This window comes from Nipponia nippon, unplaced genomic scaffold (assembly GCF_047370975.1).
Source record: "Nipponia nippon isolate SJK-2023a ecotype South Korea unplaced genomic scaffold, ASM4737097v1 scaffold_5, whole genome shotgun sequence".
NCBI classification, from domain to species: Eukaryota; Metazoa; Chordata; class Aves; order Pelecaniformes; family Threskiornithidae; genus Nipponia; species Nipponia nippon.
This window is the reverse complement of record NW_028262369.1, coordinates 10,185,441-10,202,527: the sequence shown is the minus strand read 5'-3', so window position 1 is coordinate 10,202,527 and position 17,087 is coordinate 10,185,441. Positions and strand designations below refer to the sequence as shown.

General features: G+C 38.6%; 1 protein-coding gene across 2 annotated transcripts in view; it reads right to left on the bottom strand.

Annotated features, from left to right (window-relative positions):
• Positions 1-7,583: 7,583 nt before the first annotated feature.
• The window catches only part of VWA3A (von Willebrand factor A domain containing 3A), a 35,678-nt gene continuing 26,174 nt past the window's right edge, over positions 7,584-17,087 (bottom strand). For both annotated transcript variants that reach the window (XM_087734063.1, XM_087734064.1), the window contains 7 exons: positions 16,593-16,737; positions 15,896-16,040; positions 14,691-14,842; positions 12,201-12,327; positions 11,492-11,589; positions 9,869-9,932; positions 7,584-8,629 (listed from right to left, as the gene is read on the bottom strand). In XM_087734063.1, coding sequence (XP_087590189.1) covers positions 8,624-8,629; positions 9,869-9,932; positions 11,492-11,589; positions 12,201-12,327; positions 14,691-14,842; positions 15,896-16,040; positions 16,593-16,737 — 737 coding nt within the window. In that variant the 3' untranslated portion in view covers positions 7,584-8,623. The remainder of the gene's footprint in view (positions 8,630-9,868; positions 9,933-11,491; positions 11,590-12,200; positions 12,328-14,690; positions 14,843-15,895; positions 16,041-16,592; positions 16,738-17,087) is intronic.

The window sequence follows — 17,087 nt, the reverse complement described above, 5'->3', positions numbered from 1 at the left end:
TATTTCCTTATATTCTAAGTAAGCTGGAGGTTGTATCAGAAAGTTTGAAGACTTTGCTAGAAATCTCTTTCTTAAAATGCACTAATAGCATTAATATATTAATCTGCTTCATGGAATTAGAAAATTATGATGAAATTTTGAATGTAAACAATTGCCTGTAAGAAACTACTTATTTCCAGAATCAGTAGCTTCCTTGTTTCTCTAAATTTATAGGAGCTATTCTGATTTATTAATGTATTCCGCACGATGAGCATAGTTGCATCTTACGCAGTGCATGCGGTGCGAGTTGCTCTTAGCTCCCCTACTGTCACTTCAAATATTAGAAATGCAGAAATCACTTCCCACAAACAGTTAGAGTCAAACATTTCAGGTTTTTAAAAACAGCTAAAGAGGTAGTAAGTACCCTTGGTAGAATCCTGGATGTCAGCGTTCTCCCAGTCCGTCCTGTCCAGGTAAGATGGGGAGACGTCTCTTTGCTGGACGCTTAGTAACACAGGGGCATCAGGTACTCTCAGCCAGCCAGAGACGTTCACGTGTGCTCCGGCCCTTTTGCTGTTCCTGCTCCTTTGTAGCTGCTGGCTGGGCTAGGAGCCAAAAAAGGGCAGGGCTTAATTTGTACATAATCTACGTTCCTTTTCAGGAAAAAAATAAGTATTTTCTCCACATCAGACCCTTCTAAATAGGATGGTATCTCTTACTGTTACCTGGTAAAAGTATTGCTAAGGCACTAGACAACACAAATATACCATTGGTACCAGCATTCTGTAGATAAATTGTACTAGATTACAAAAACATCTCACACTTTTTAAAAAGTACAGAGAAAAGGGTTCTTTACTAAAGAAAAACAGGAAAGAAATTCTTAACACTAAAGTTTAAAAGCGAACCTCTCTCACAGTTGTGTGGAACTTGGGTGGGATACATCTCAGCTGGCAACAGAGTGAATGGAAATACTTTCTCCTTCTACCTACGGTTTTCAATCTAAATTTGGATAAAGAGAAGAAACAAAAATCTTGTTTGGCCGTGGTACTTAGCACTTTCATCCCGACTTTTCCATCTTCATCCCCCACCCAATTATGTATTTGCAAAGAGGCTTAACTGTAGGCACAAGGGCTGTCCGCCGGCTTCCAAGATGAATGAAGTACAGGCAGCAAACTAACTGGTACACAACAGAGGAGGAAAAGGTGATTTACTATTAAATAATGCGTTTAAAATGAATAATGAATTACATGATTAATAATTATAGAAGTTCTCTGATCCTAAGATTTTAAAGCACTTTTAAAACACACATCCTTTTGCAAATTAAACAATGAGAAATCAAAGCCAACATTTTTAAATGGGTGTGTCTAAAATTAGGTCTCAAAGCAGTAGTTAAGATGCTAAAGAAACACTCCCAAATCTAAATATAAGTGACTACAATTTTAAATGTTGGCATGTTAGAAATATCTCAAGTTCATAGGTGACTTTGCAATTTAAATGTAATTTAATGTTCATGTGCTGACAAGAACTCAAACCGACACCTGGGCAAACAGATTTTAGCATAACATATATGTATTTAAGTCCCTGTAGCCTGCATTAGAAGAGGAATCTTTGAACCTGTCAAGCTAATCTGTCAGATTGCCGGATGAGTGACAAAGCCAGCTCAGAGTGAAAACCCCAAGAATAGCAAATTCTCGCCTTTGAGCTGCCCACAGCACCCATAGCTCTCACCATTTAATCCAAGAAAGAAAGTGGCCATTCGGTCCCTGGACTGCTGCAGAACATCTCCACAAGTCAAGGCAGCCGGTCAGCTTATTCATAGCGTATCAGTCCCTCATTGCTCAGTGAAAATCAGTGAAGAGTATTTTAACTTGGCTTTGGGTTCCACCTTAGCCAGAAGGAGATACCTCAGAGGAGCTTTCAGAACCGGTGTTTTGTACCTCTCCTGTTAAGCTTATGCTCATACCTTTAATGAAGAAGAGGGGTGGCCATATTTTGTTCAGAGCATCCTGCTAAGTCTTTTTGAAAGAAACAGAAGCTAAAGTTACAATGAGAAAAGCTGCTGCATTAAGATTTAAGCTTGTTTTTGGTCTTGAGTCACAACTCTATGCTGCGCTTTCCTACTTTTTCTCCTGTAACCACTCGCAGTTCATGTAGGCACACAGAAATAAACAAAACATCCAGCACTTCCAGGAGACGATTGCATGAAATACAACAGGAAGGCGTCAGGGAGTTTGTCTGTTTATTTACACAGAGAAGGTCCATGTTTCTGAAATGTTGGCTTATCAAAACATTACTCCCATCCAGACAGTAAGGCAATGTTGAAATGTAATCGCACTGTTTCACAGAGGAATCTAGTACGGTTACGCAAGCTGATTTCAGATCACACGGTGATAGATCCACTGATAAATCTGAATTGAGTAAGAGCGAGTAGGAGTCAGGGCGCAATAAAGAGAAGACGCTACGTGTCTCCAGCGTACAAAGGAACGCTCTTGTCCCCGTGCCGGCGCTGTGGGCAGCAGTGCTGGGTACTGGACCACAGAGAGGTGTTGGATCATGGCCTAGGAGACCGATGTATGGAGACTGGGGCTTCGTCCCTTTCATTCAGCAGGTCCCACTAATTTCACAGGTCTGCATTTTCGGGCCACAGAACAGGAGCAATGCTCCAGCTGTGAGGTAAGAGGAACCTGAGCGAGGGTTTTTAATTGTGTGGAAGACACTATGAGGAAAGGAGCCTTTAACAGAGACGTAAGCAGCGCATGCAGAGCTAGACAGAGGTCTGAGCTAAAATGGCAGCCGGATGTTCGGCCTGAGTCACGGCAGGATGGGATGTTCTGCAGTGCCCGAGGGCAGAACAGCAGAAAAGCTTAAGAGACCGAGCTCTCTCTTAAAGCTATCTCAAGGATAGGATTTTGCTGAAATAACTGCAGCATAAAAATATCCTCTCTTCATGCGACTTATTAAAAATTCTATATCTAAGCCCTAAATTAGTAGAGTTGTCCAGGCTCATCGTGTGTTTGAACACCTCCCTGTGCGCTTGCTCGCATCCAGATGCCCAGTCATATGTACTGACACACTCATATGAACTCCGAGTGGTGAGACTCATTTGGACAGCGTGCCAAATCGCTGATCCGCTCTGCACCCCAAAGAAGTCTGGACAGATCTGTTGCAGGGTGTAGGTACTTTTGACTAAAGGTACTTATCTCTTTGTGACTACAAAACCAATCATCCTCATAACAAGGATTGAGTCTAAAACAACAGAGGGGTGAGAGAAGTGAAATGACAATGGTGCAGTATTAACATTTTAAGTGAGAGATGGCAGAAAGTGTTAAAAAGCATTTAAATCAAAAAGTCTTGCAATATTAATGGAAAAGAGGAAAAGAACGGAACTCTCCTCTAAACCTCATACCTTGTGCTTAGAATTTTTGCTTCAAAAAGAGAAATCATGGGATCTGAATTTGGGAAAGGAAACTTAAGAATGTTTATTTTTCATATAATCAAATGCTAAACATTGGAACATATCAAATATTTCTAAGGAATAAAGTAAAAAAAGTTTCCCAACACAACATTAATGTAACAACAGATGTAATTTAGTACCCAAAGTATGCATCATTTGAATGCAACATTAAATACTTTATGATAACACAATGTTCTTCACATGCCTTGTGAAGTTAGAAAAGTAAGACACAGAGGCAAAGAAACTTACCCATGTCACGCCGTAAGTCCATGTCAGATGGGAAAAGAAGATGCAGATCCTTATTCCCGTTGTTTGACAAAAGCATATTTTCGATGCCTAATACAGCAAAAGAACAACTGTATGCTAGGACTAAGTCAAGATCCTTTGGGCAGTAAGCTCCCTCTGATGTTTCGTTAGGCGAAGATATTAAGCATTCATCCCTATGCATTTCAATAGCTTGTCTTTTGTAAAGACATTTTTTCTGTATAGCAATATAATTATACATTTCTGTATAATATAACAGAAGAAAGTTACAAATATACATTTAGTAGAGATGATACTATGCTTTTTCTGTTTTTCTCATGTCCTGTCATCTGTCACTGGCTTTTTCTTTTTAATACTATCAGATACAGTGTTTCTAAACCCAACGATATCTAGAACTTGAATCATGTTTTTCCTCCTAAAAAAAAGTCTGAAAAATCAAGGTTTTCTACTATATTCTTCAGACAGCTAGCTGCAAAGCTGAGAGATGAGATTCTTCCTAAATCCCTCAGTTTTTCATTAACATACATAAACATTCTCACTCTATTCCTTCCTTTTTCCTGTGACTTTGTGTATTTATTTGTGTTACGATTCCGTATATTTCACTGTTTCCTCGTGGAAGGAATACAGCACACCTAAATACTTTGAAGCACAGCCTTGGAACGTGTCGTATGAAATACTTTTCAAGTCACGATGTTCTCGTTTACTTTGCATTCGCGGTTGCTTTGCATGCTACGCAGACTGATGTACAGGTCAAATGAAACGGTAACCGTGAGACTGCATTGCCAAGTTGGGGTGGAATCGCAGGAAGAAACAACTTCTAACAGCAACAACGACCAGGCCCCTTACCAGCTCTCAGGTCTTGTTAGAAAAGGAGACAACTGTTTATGCAACAGTTGAAGGGAAGGAATACAAACGCATCATAAATAAAAATACTGCATCAACGTACTGAATAAAGGCATGTTTCTATATAATAAGCAGGGATGACAGCTTGCCTTCTTACATACAGGAATCACAGAGAAAACAAAAAAACCCACAGAAGCTATATACAGGCAGGTTTAAAAAAAGATTATTGAAGACCAATCCTTATAGGTTTCCTTTTCATTCAAACGTTTCCTAATGGTCATTGCACTGGAAGAGAGAAGTACAGATCATCGTTACTGCGACATGGCTTTGTTTTCATACCCAAAAACCACTGGAGGAGTTACGAGGGCACGGGAGGTGGCTTAGGATGGATGGAAGAGGAGGATCTGTTTTGCACTGTGCCAGTCAGATATCATTTAAAATCTTGTCATAACTTCTACCAAGTTTCATTTACAAAGTTCCATTCACCTCTACTGTTGTTACTAACCCAGAAATCGTAACATAAACTTCAGGACTTTCCAAGCAGGAAAGGAAAAACCCTCTAAGAGAGATCAAGTTTGTTATTTGCTAGTTATTTCTCTACGAAGGGCGAGCCTTGGTACCACGTGAAACGTGGCCACGATGACAGAGGCAGCCCCTGTCACTGAAAGCACGTGAACTGGTGGCTGACAAGGTCGGCCTAATCTACCTATCAAACTCTGGGCAGAATTTAGGATTCTGACTGATGAAGTCTCACACGATGCAAGTCAGGGATTATCAGCCTCCTCATACGGTAGTTCCACCAGTGCGTTCAAGAGAGTTACCCGAAACCTAGATTCTCTTTATTGTAACAGAGACAGGGAAGGAATAGGGTGTTTTCTGATGGCGACAGGTTTCTGGAATTGGATTTTTCCCCTCTTCCTCTCTTTTTTTTTTTTTTTTTTAAACTATTCAGAAAGCAAACATCTAATAAGCATGTTTGAGATGGTTTCACAGAGGACTAAAGTTCAATGGAATGAAAAGTATCCTATATACATCTAATTGGTTGAGATGCATTAAAATGATTCAATGAAAATTCTTGTGACTTCATTGTCTTAACAAGTTTGGGTGCCTAAAGTCTTGGAACTTTGTAGTTACAAATCTAGACACACACTAAGAGTAGATAACATGCTTATAAAGCACACAGAAATTCTTGCTGGGCAGAATTCTGGAGAACACGGCACAACACACGCATATGGCTGTTAACTTCCTCGGAAGCAGCATGAACTTCCTGGGGCTGACTCAAATTCAGGCGTATTTAGATGGAGTAATCTGTTACTATCCCAAGCTGTCCCACCCTGCGGCTGCAGGCTGTTGTCCCCTGAAGCAGCTATGGCTGAACCATGCGCAAAAGGCGTTCCTGAAGTGCCAGTCCATACTAAGCTTTTAGGAACATCTGCACCAGTTACCGGTAGCACAGCAGCCGGGAGGTGGCTCTACGTTATGGCAGTATGTGAGCTGTGCCACGGGGAAGGTACCCACTCTTGCTGCAAAACCAGCACTCTTCTGATTGATAGGGGCAGAACACTTCAAGGTAGCAACTGGTTTGGCCGTTTGTCTTTAAATTCATTGCATGCAAATCAACATATTCTGTGAGTCACAGCAATGACACGACTTACAAACAAGCTGGCAGAAAATTATACATCTTTGTCAATTATAAAACTCCTCTTTAGTATGTCTTGAATGCAGTGAACTCCATTCCAGGAAACATAAACCAGGAAAGCAAATGGCATGTACATGACAGATCAACATAGAAAAGTCATTAACAGAGCACTTGATTAATCAGGTCATCACCACTGAACCATCTCCTTAAAATGTTTTCCTGACTAAGTAGCCCTCAGACTGATGGGAGCAGGTAGGACGAGAGTTTCCAGGTGGGTAACAGGCAGGAGACAGAAACTATATTTTACAGGAAGGAGCTGCTCTGAGCAGATAGCAGGACTGACCAGCCGGCCAGACAACAAGGCTTCAGCAGCATGGAGAGAGGCTGCACAGCCTGAAAGCACTTACAAAAGAAGTGAAGCTGCATGGGATGCAATGGCTAAATACTGTAACACCTGACTATTATATAGCTTCTGTGGTGACACGAATTCTAGCGTCAACATTTGTTCCTTACTTTCCAGTTGCATTTTTCTTGAGCAGGAGACTTAGAAACCCTTAGTTCACACCACCAGCAAAGAGAAGACTCCTGAAATCCTAACACCTATTTTAAGGCTGGGAGAGAACCAGAGAAACTTCCTATGCTCTGCCCACAGAAACAAATGACCCGTCTAAACCAAAACAAACAACGGAGTGATGAGACGAGTATTAGTGTAGGTTGCTGTGAACTTAGGATTGCATAGATCCGTTGATGATCAGTCTAGAGAGACACTGTGTAAGCAGAATTGTTTTGAATGAGTAAAATTTCTGAACACCAAATACTATACAGGAAAAAAAAGGCTGTAAATGAGAGGTGTGACAGGTTGCAATCTAACACAACACACTGAAATATTCTGATGCTTATCCACATTTGCAAAATCTGACGTGCATTACTATCTTATTTCACAAAAAGCCTCTGATATCATTTAACGTACCTGCGCTAGTGTATTTCCTTTTAAGGTTCTTTTAAAGGACCTTTATAAAAATATCAGAATCTATGCTACACTATTGTGACATCTCTTAAATCCTCCAAGGAATAAATAAGAATTTCTTTTTGGCAATACAGAAACCTCATCCTTTCTACCTGGATTTACTGTTTTAACATTTCCATTAGTACAAATCCACACGTTTTATCAGTGATCATCATCTATTATTTATATACCCCAAATAAAAATGTAACCAATCCTATTAATTTACAATTAACATTTTCATATCAAAGCATCTCAGCCGTTACACACGTACCAACGCATATACTAATAAAATCACAGAAAGTGATGCATAGCACAAAGCACCATTTTAACTGCAGCATTCCACAGTAGGCTGGTACTAACATGGAATGCAGGAGTCAGCTGGTGCAGAGCATAAAACACTAAAAAGAGACTTTTATGATAGAAATTATCTTTAAATCTTTATGAAGACAAAACAGATGGAGGGACAGAAAAGATAGTATCTCCCATATCAAAGTATATCCAATCATTCCCATTGGCTGGCACTCAGGAGAGGCAGCTGACATTGCAGAGTTCCTCACTAAGAAAAAATGTGTATTTCATAAATCAACTGGAAAAATATATGCCTCATTACTGCAGTTAGCTTAAACTGGGTTTTCTTATATGGTACTGCCAAACCATATATTTTTAATCTTTCTAGGACAGGAAACACGTAAGAACTTAACAGAATTGCTTAGAAGACTGGCAGTGTCTGGTTATACAAATATAACCAGGCTTTATCAGCAACAAGATATTACTTGTTTGCATGTCTGATGATTTCTCAGTCATCAGCTCTAAATCCTTCTCTGCTGCCAACATAAAAAGCAAAGAGTCAAAATAATTATTAGCAAACTTCTTTTAGCAAAAACATTCATTCCAAGCTTTGTTTTCTGCACTAAGGTTATTTCTTGGACTTCCAATGCAAACCTGGCGTAAAGAATTCTCTTTCTAGTATCACAGCCATCTGTCCCATCTGTTAGGGATAACGAGCACCAGCAAAGAAGTCTCAAACCACTGCCAAAAAAGACATCTTGAACATACCACCAACGGATTGAAGCAATTATTAGTATGATGCAGTAAAATAGAAGAGAAACAAAAGTTGTGATCCTGCATAACTACTAATTATATTAGAAATACATTACACTTTTAGAATTTGTATTAGCTATATTGAAAAATATCCTCTACTTAGGTTTAAACTTTGGAGAGTTCAGGGCTTGATTTACTCCGAGTCCTGCAAAGTCTGCAAGTGGAATAAGTCAGCAGCACTTATCATCTGTGACTGCTCTTGCCAGCAGTTCAGAGGCAACAAAGAATACATCTTCCCTCTTTCTGCTTGAAGCTGGAAGCTTTAAGCACACTCTGAAAAGAAGCAGACTAGTGGTACCGCTCCAAACCTCTTCAGCGTCTTTTCTTCATCTAAAATTTAATCCTACAAGTCAAGCACATGAATAGTTTTTTAAATACAATTCAAAAGATACAAACTGCATAGGCTCACCATCACCCTTGACAAAACGGTAATAGAAAACCAATATAAATTAACTTAATTAACTTTTCATTTTCCTTACTTACGTGTTTAATTGTGCTACAATGCTATGTACTTTCTGAAGTAGGGCATTAACAGGAATGTCTTCCTATATACTTTACAAGCAATACAGTTTACCTTGGAAGGTTGAAAGACAGGAGGTGGTTGTAGAACACCAGCCTCTGCCTATACGTGCCTGTAAAAACCTCCTTGCTACTACAGGATGGTTATATATGTTTCCTCTCCAAGCATCTCTCGTTAGTGATCAGCCCTTATACATTAAATTCTGCACATACTTGACCAAGTTCCAGGTTCCATTCTCCATGAAGCAAGCACTCTTAACCAGCAGGTCTAACTGGATTTTTCCCCCCCCCCCCCCTTCTCTTTGAATGACTGGGCAATGTTTGTAAACCAAAATACAAAACTACAGCTATAGAAACAAGGATTTAGAAAACAGTCTCACTATATATCTGCCTTACCCAATTCCTTGATGAATATCTTGGCAGGCCTAAGTTCTCTAGTGCCTCTCTCTCTGTAGTTGTCTCCATGTCCACTTTTTCCCTCAAACAGCTCTGTTACAAATGATTCTGTCTTGTTTAACCCTGAGAAAGCAATTTCTCTTTTCCTGTAATTTTTACTTTGCCAATTTAAAAGCAGCATGTTAGCTCTGCAAGAGGTTTAATTTGTCCAGCTGCCTCTCCCACAACTTTGTAACAATAGTGCAGTGTTTGCTGAGGCCGTCTTTACTATTAGTGGCATCTTTTTTCAGTCAGCCTTGTTCGTTTAACTGATAAATCATGCAGCCCATGTAGCAATTGTTATTACAGCCATTACATCTGGTCCTAACCCTCTAATGTGCGTAGCTGTTTGCTCTTAGAAAGAGCTAAACCATTAATAACTACAAACACATATCTGCCTTGCCCTTTTCACCCCAAACATAGTTCTCTCTGAACTGTTCTTTGTGTATATTACGTTATACTGTGGACTAGCTCAGCTAAGAACTAAAATCATTACAAATGTTTTCAACTTTGGAAAAAGTCACGGCTGGAAATGAATACATTATACATTAGGCTTATGAAACATTATCCTGCTACTGAAATATATGAACTATATATCAACTATGATCTATTTGTGCTGACTATTTACCTGAGCACTTTTTTTAAAGCCTGAATTGTCCTTTTGGTTTATATTCCATTTTTGTAGTAACAACCTGTTTGAAAGAAAAACAAAACCCAAAGAATTACAGCAGCTTTTCAGACAGACATATAGTAGCCTTGTATCTCTGTTTAGCTATGTCCGACGGAAAATCTTTTCATTGAGGAGGTATAATGCATTTTAAAGCTCTTTGCAAGTACTTTTGCCTCCTATTACTACTGAAATGGCAAATTCTGGTTCTGGATCGGCAGTTAGGAAGCATAACAAACAAAGAAGAAACACAAGGATCAATACAATTTAACTGTCCTTCACTCCAGTTCTAGGCAGGTATCAAAGCTAGCTCTGAATGATACCAGAAGCAGCAGGGAATGGTGTGCCACCTGAGCCAATTCAGTCTACTGAGATACAGATGGCATGCAGTGCCAACAGGCCTATGCTGCTTCCAGGAACTGACTTAGCTCATTTGGAGTCCGCTGGGATACCTCTGCCTGGCATCACATTGTACTGTTATCTGTTACAGAACTGTTAACAGAAAAGGGAAAAAGAAACTCCGTATTGAGGGAGGATGCTGAAGAGAAGACGAGAAAGAGAAAAGAAAGGGTGACAAACCTGAAGAGTGTTGAAAGAACATTCTTATTCTTTGGAGAGAAAAGGAAGCTGAAAATTACAGTAAAGAAGGAAAGAGGGGAAGACAGGACAAACTCTGGTGGGCCCAAGACTTAATAGGAAAAGGAAAAAGATTAAGAGTCAAATTATTGAGGAAAACAGAAAAAGACTGAGATTGAGAGGACAATGATTTCGAGATCTTTGAGAGGAGAATGATTTTGTCAGATCCTTATATTTCCTGATTCACTGAAGAAGAGTGAAGAGGAAGGCTTAGGGCATCTTCCCAGAAAAAGGCCAGTAGAAACTTTACAGGTCTTCAGAAGCAAAAAGAAAGGGAGATTGATGGTAACTTGAAAAGTAAATGGGTTGAGATGGGATTGTTTGAGAACAGAAGGAAGACCTGACATTATTCCATGCAGAGAACATAATTCTAGCAGACAGAGAATGGATGACCATGCAGTTAAGAGAAGTCAGGGTGAGGCAGGATAGAAGGAGCCCATACAGATTTTGGAAATAAAAGTAATTTGCGTTTCTGAGTAAGCAGTCATACTAAAGGAAGAGGTACTAAAAAGAACATTGCATCACATTAACAAGAGTCAATTTTCTCCTTTAATAATATATACGAAGAGAAATACATTGATTTGGCAGATGACAGAACTTGGCAAGGAGAGGAACAATTTAATCTAAAATTTCTCTTTGACATAAGAAATGGAGGGACAACAACTGAGAGAAAACAACAGCCCTGAAGTTTAACACGTTGTTAGAATCCGCTCAGATCCTTTACTATGACGGTAGCTAATTGCGTTAAGATCTTAAAACTAAATCCCTCTGAAGCAGACCGCTTGCTTGCATGTCATCTTCCAAGCCTCAAAAAAACACTAAAATTGACAGTACAAGGAAAGAAACAGCAATTCTTTTTTAAATATCAGACACTGGAAATCAGATATTCTTGTCTTCCTTTCATGAAATAAAAAAACAATTACTGAAAGATTCTTGATAAATACTCACCTCAAAGATTTTGCCTGCTTTAAGAAACTTCTAGCTTTTGCTACTTCTTGAGTAAGTTTCTTTAAATCATCTCCTTCAAAGCAAGGGAAAACTGGATCCTGAAAACAGAATTAAAATACTCTGCTTTAACTTGCACCTATTTATTATTTTCAATTTCTATCAATTTAATTAACTGAGCCTAAGCTTTAAATCTCCCTACTCCTATCTACTTGCAGAGAATGTCTTAGTCTTACAAGGGGAGAGCAGAGTAACTCTGGGTTGAATATGGTTCTCTTCACCAACATATTTTCTGCTGTGGCAATCCCTGAGGTCTCCTGCTGGAGCATTAATGTGCTAAACACTGTATAAGGATTTTACAATTACATAAAAGAAATACAAGATGGTAAGGATAAGGCGGCACAGTAAAAGCTAAAGTTAGCTTAAAAACCACAGTGTCCAGATATAAGATTTTTTTTTTTTCTTCTCTTTCAAAAACTATATTGCACTGTATACTCCTCTCATGGGTTTGGTCACCTGACCAAGGCAGCTAGCAGAGAGGCAAAGCCAGATATTAAGATTTCTCCTTTCAGCTTCAATGTGAAGTATCTTAGGAGTCTTGTATTAATTTTTCTCATGATTTTTCTTTTTTAAATGTAGTTTGACTACTGATGAAGAACTAAGTTTAAATGAAACAAAACCAAACTCAACAAAACCAATCTATTTAACATACATCTTCATCATCAAGGCCCTCTGTCAACATTCTGTGAGCTGCTAATTGTCCATCCACATCTCCAAAACTGCAATGGTAGCGCCCTCCTGTTTGGGAAGCAAGCTTCTTCAGAAATTCATTAGCTCCTCTGTTAACAACAGAGTAGTAAGTTACTTATGAAAATTATTTCTCTGAAAGCAACAATAATAGACAAAGAATTTCTAAGAATTCCTTAAAAAAATATTACATCAAAACAAATAGTTTGGAGGACATGATTATAAAATTCCCTATCATTTCTAATTGTCAATTGCTAGTGAAGAATATACACTGCTTAGCTGTCATAACCTCCAAAACCAGGCTATTTTTGGACAAGAGGTTCAGTGTAGCAATAGAACCCAAAAAAGAAACTAAACCAAGAAATCCAGAAGCCAGGCTGGCAGGTAAAGGGCAGTAATACTTTACACAGGGGAAAAAGCCCAAAAGCTCCATAAAGAGAAAGAACATTTTGTGCGTGCCCCATATTTCATTCTCTTGCCTAAGCCTCTATTACTTGCCATTGTCCAATAAGAACCATTGGGATTACTGGTACAGTTGTTACTGTATTCTTATTGCAAGTATGCTAAATCACACACTTTTACTGCCATTTGTACATCGTTTCAGAGTCCTGTCTCCCAAGCACTAGCATTGCAAAGTCAAAAACAGTCATACATCCATTAATCTCAAGTAAGCTGCAAGGATTGATTCCATTCCCTGGAATTCTGGACACTAAAATCTCCACAACTAGGAGAAAGGAAGCAGCAGATTTTGTTTCCGAGTAACTCATAGTCAGAAGTGACATCTTCTTCCCTTATTAGCAGATTTCCTTAACAGACAGTTATTGGCTACTGACCAGTTAACCAAATGATATACAAATAAATTAACTAAAAATATTAATAATGAAAAAGACTTTTCATAAATACCTAAAGTTGGCTTTTTCAACTTAAGACCAACAATTCAAAGTTTTTACCAGAAAGGAAGATATATAAAAGCTTACAAAATAGCACTCTCTTCCTGTCAAACCTCGCTTCCGAAATCACAAAGACCACAGACTATGTATCAAGAGGTCTACTGCTTCTCCCCTTACTGGCTTGACAAATGACATCCAAACTAACTGTCATCTTTTGAGGGATTTAGCTTTAAGGTCTATTAGCTATCGTAGCAGTATAGGATCTGGCCAACTTAATTTGGAGCAGTAATGGAGTTTGGAAGCAAATCCCCCAATTATTTTTGTCTGCCACATGTTGGTTTGGCTCTCACAGTAGCTCTGTCGTATGCAAACTATACTCCTTTAGTAGGAGACTAATCAACATTTTATCAGGTATTAGTGTGGTTGTACTACCAAACATTCTCCAGTGTACACCTAGCAGACATGCCTACAGATAATTCCTGAAACATCCAGAACTCTAAAAACACCCTGAAACTCTACAGAATGGGCCAAGCATCGTGTGCGCCCTATTTTTTCATGACTATCATCTCAGACATTCTTGAGATTCTGCTGGTCTTTCCTCATCCATCCTCAGTCCTGCTTTGAAATCTTTTGTCTTTTCTATGACGATATTTTCTGTTGCATGTTCACTTTCCTGAACTTTTTCTTTTACTTTTTAATCCCTTTTTATAGCTCTATTCCATTGCTGTGGCAACATCCATCTCACAGTTCAGCAGGAAGCAACCTACGACCTAACTGAACCAACACTGCTTGTCAGTTTGTGCTATGAGAGGGTCAAAAATTTCTAATGGCAGCTGGATAACCCAAGGGCATTATCCAGAAGTTGTGAACCTCCTGACTGCCACTGAGACAAGAGGGTTGGCAGGCAGTGCTGCATTCAATACAAAGGCTGAGTTCTTGAAGACCTGAGACGACAACTGCATTTTGAGGTGGCAGAGTGGACACGCAGCTATTCTAGAAAGCTTGAAGAACTGGTGGCCTGTTTGGCTATCTGCTCCCTGCATCACACAGGCACAGCCATGAGTAAGAATCTAGAGGAGCGCATACTTTTTGGTATTTTCCCATGGTCCCCAATTCTGGACCATGCAAAGATCCCTGAAAAGGAAAATCCAGAGATGTATCTTTAAGCCGCGCCCCACCATGGCTGGCATTGGCACTTTCCTAGTGCTCCTGATTCCGGTCCAGGTCAGTGTATTAACTTTTTATGCCTCCATAGGGATATGTATATGATAGACTAATGATAGAACTACAGGAATGACCTCAGTGCTGCAGACTAGTAATGAATATCACTTCTCTGTGTGCCTGAAGACAACTCTCTCAAGGACATAAGCAGTGGGAGATGAAGGCCACATAGCAATTACCTGTGTCAGAACAGTCTTCCCAGTTCCCACATGCATGAATGTCTAGCTCAATCCTGGTGTTCAGTGAACTGAGCACATGGACCATTTTGATAACACAGCCTTTTGACAATAAATAAACTAGTAATTTTAAAGATTTTTTTGTTGTTCTTGCAAAGTATCATGTACCTGTCTGTACAGCTACAAGAAATGGTGTGGATTTTAATATCTTGTTTCTTTCTCAATTTTTCAGTTTCTTTCAAAACCAGACTGCAACTGGTGTCTGGTTTTCCATCAGTCAATACATACAGTGCCTCTATGCCTTGGAAACTGAGAGCCTTCTGAAAAGCAGAAAATAAGCTTAAATAGTACATTTATACGAAAAGTTATACTTAAGAATGAAAACACTATTCCAATGATTTAAGATGATTTTATATTTACCACATCATTAATCAAGTTAGTATTGTCTTTTCCTTCTCACTAAGTATGAGAGAGATCAAGGATATAATTTGAAAAATAAACAAGTGGATAATTTGTAGCATAAGGCAATATATTCATAAGCAGGGCATTTCAATGAGTCAGTTTTTGACGATAAGCAAATTAACTGGTTTTGGAGAACTGCTGACAGAAGATTTTTACATCACATTTTGTGGGAGTTAAAGATGCTTAATGTCTGAGAATCAGGCTCACTAGAACTTCGCCGCCTTTTTATATTATGAAAACTTGCTACGGTAATTGACTCAGTGGACATTTTTGTAATGCAGACATGCCTTACAGTTCTACTGGACTTGATTCAAGATGAATTCTATAACATTTATAAGCAGATTCTGCAAGGGTGTCTGGAAGTAGAATCATTCTCTTAAGGCAACATTTCTTTTTTGATTAAAATTTTAAATCTTATGAAAGTACAAGTTCTTTTAGTCTCTGTTTTAGATTATTATTACGAGTTAATTTCTACACTGAGAATTTTTATAGGAGAAAAGTTTCTTCACCTGTTACTGAAGTTCAAGAATTGTACTCAATGCCCATGTGATTCCAACAAGCACTGCTTCTTTAAAATCCCTGTTTGGCCCATAGCAAATATATCACACCCACAGTTGTACATAACCATCACTGGCTATTTTCTCTCTCCAGTATTCTTTGAACACAAATATTAATGCAACTATTGATATTTCACATTTTTCTTAAACTCAGTATGAGCAATGAATTCTAGTATCTATGAGCCCTGGGGGCAGGAACAATGGCTTGATTCCAGATCTGTTCAGTGTTTTGCATATAAAAATGTTGTATGCTTTGACCACATAGTTTTCCTAAAATACTACCAGTCAGATGGAAGTGTTTTAGCACCACAAGACACGATGTCTTCTCCAAAATGTGGTACACAATTTACTAACCTGTAAAGCCATAAGGATGCATGTATTACCATGAGCGTGGAATTTGGACACCCACTGCACAGCATCATGACATGTTTCATCAGTTGCCTCTACAAGACACTCCTTCCAACTCTCTGTATTTTCTGCAAATCTCAGCAGGTTAAACCTGAGGAGAAAGATAGCCTGCAACATTTAACCCTAACCAATACTATCAGTCACTTTGGATAAGCCAGTTTTGAAATAAATAATAATAATAAAAAACAACAACAAAAACACAAACACAAAACCAAACCCAATTAAAAAAAAAACCAACCAAAAAACCAAACCCCAAACCAAACCCAATTAAAAAAACCAAAAAACAAAAAACAACCCAAACAACCAAAACCAAGAGCCTAGTATTGGATTAAGGTCTTCAGCTTTGGAAGAGTCAGAAAGCGTATCTCACTCTGCATGAACAGTAAATCTATGGGAATGCTGAGCCCAAAAGGATAAACAGCATCAGCCTATGGCAAATGAGGGTCAAATCTTAGAGAGCTCAGAATTAAAAGTTGGTTAAAAAGCAGAACTAAAAAAGCAGTTCATGTCACATGCATATTATGCACTAACATATAATAATTACTTGTATTGTGTTTCAGTACTGTATTATTTGTAATTATTAAGTAATCTTGTTAAATAATAAGTAGTGCAGATTTCAGTCTTTATCAGTAGTTCATCATACCTGACTTCATTTTTTCTCAGCTGTTCCCAGATAAGAGAGGTAAGTTCTTTTGTGATATGTTGCAAATATGGGTCCATGGAACCAGATGTATCAATCAAAACACAGACATTTGCTTCTAAAATGGTACCAAATGACTTTCGGCTTCCTGGGCCGGAACATTAAAACTCATTAAGTGTCATTACATAGGCTTATTTTATTGAACATATTATTTTATTGAGCATACTGTAAAATCTTCAGTCTTTAGGGGTTATTCTTGGCACATTTCTACATAATAAATTCTAATCTGTGTGGAAACAAGGTAGTTCAAAGGTTAATAATACAAAAGTCTTCTGCCATTTCAAATCTAGCACTGTCACGCATTAATTACTAGCCAATTGTAGCAACTTGCATTAAAAACTTTGTAGCTCCTACTTTACAATCCAGCAAAAAATTAAAGATCTCTGTTGGGAAATAGTTTATGAGCAACAGCGGGATCAAAATACTTTTCACCAGCAG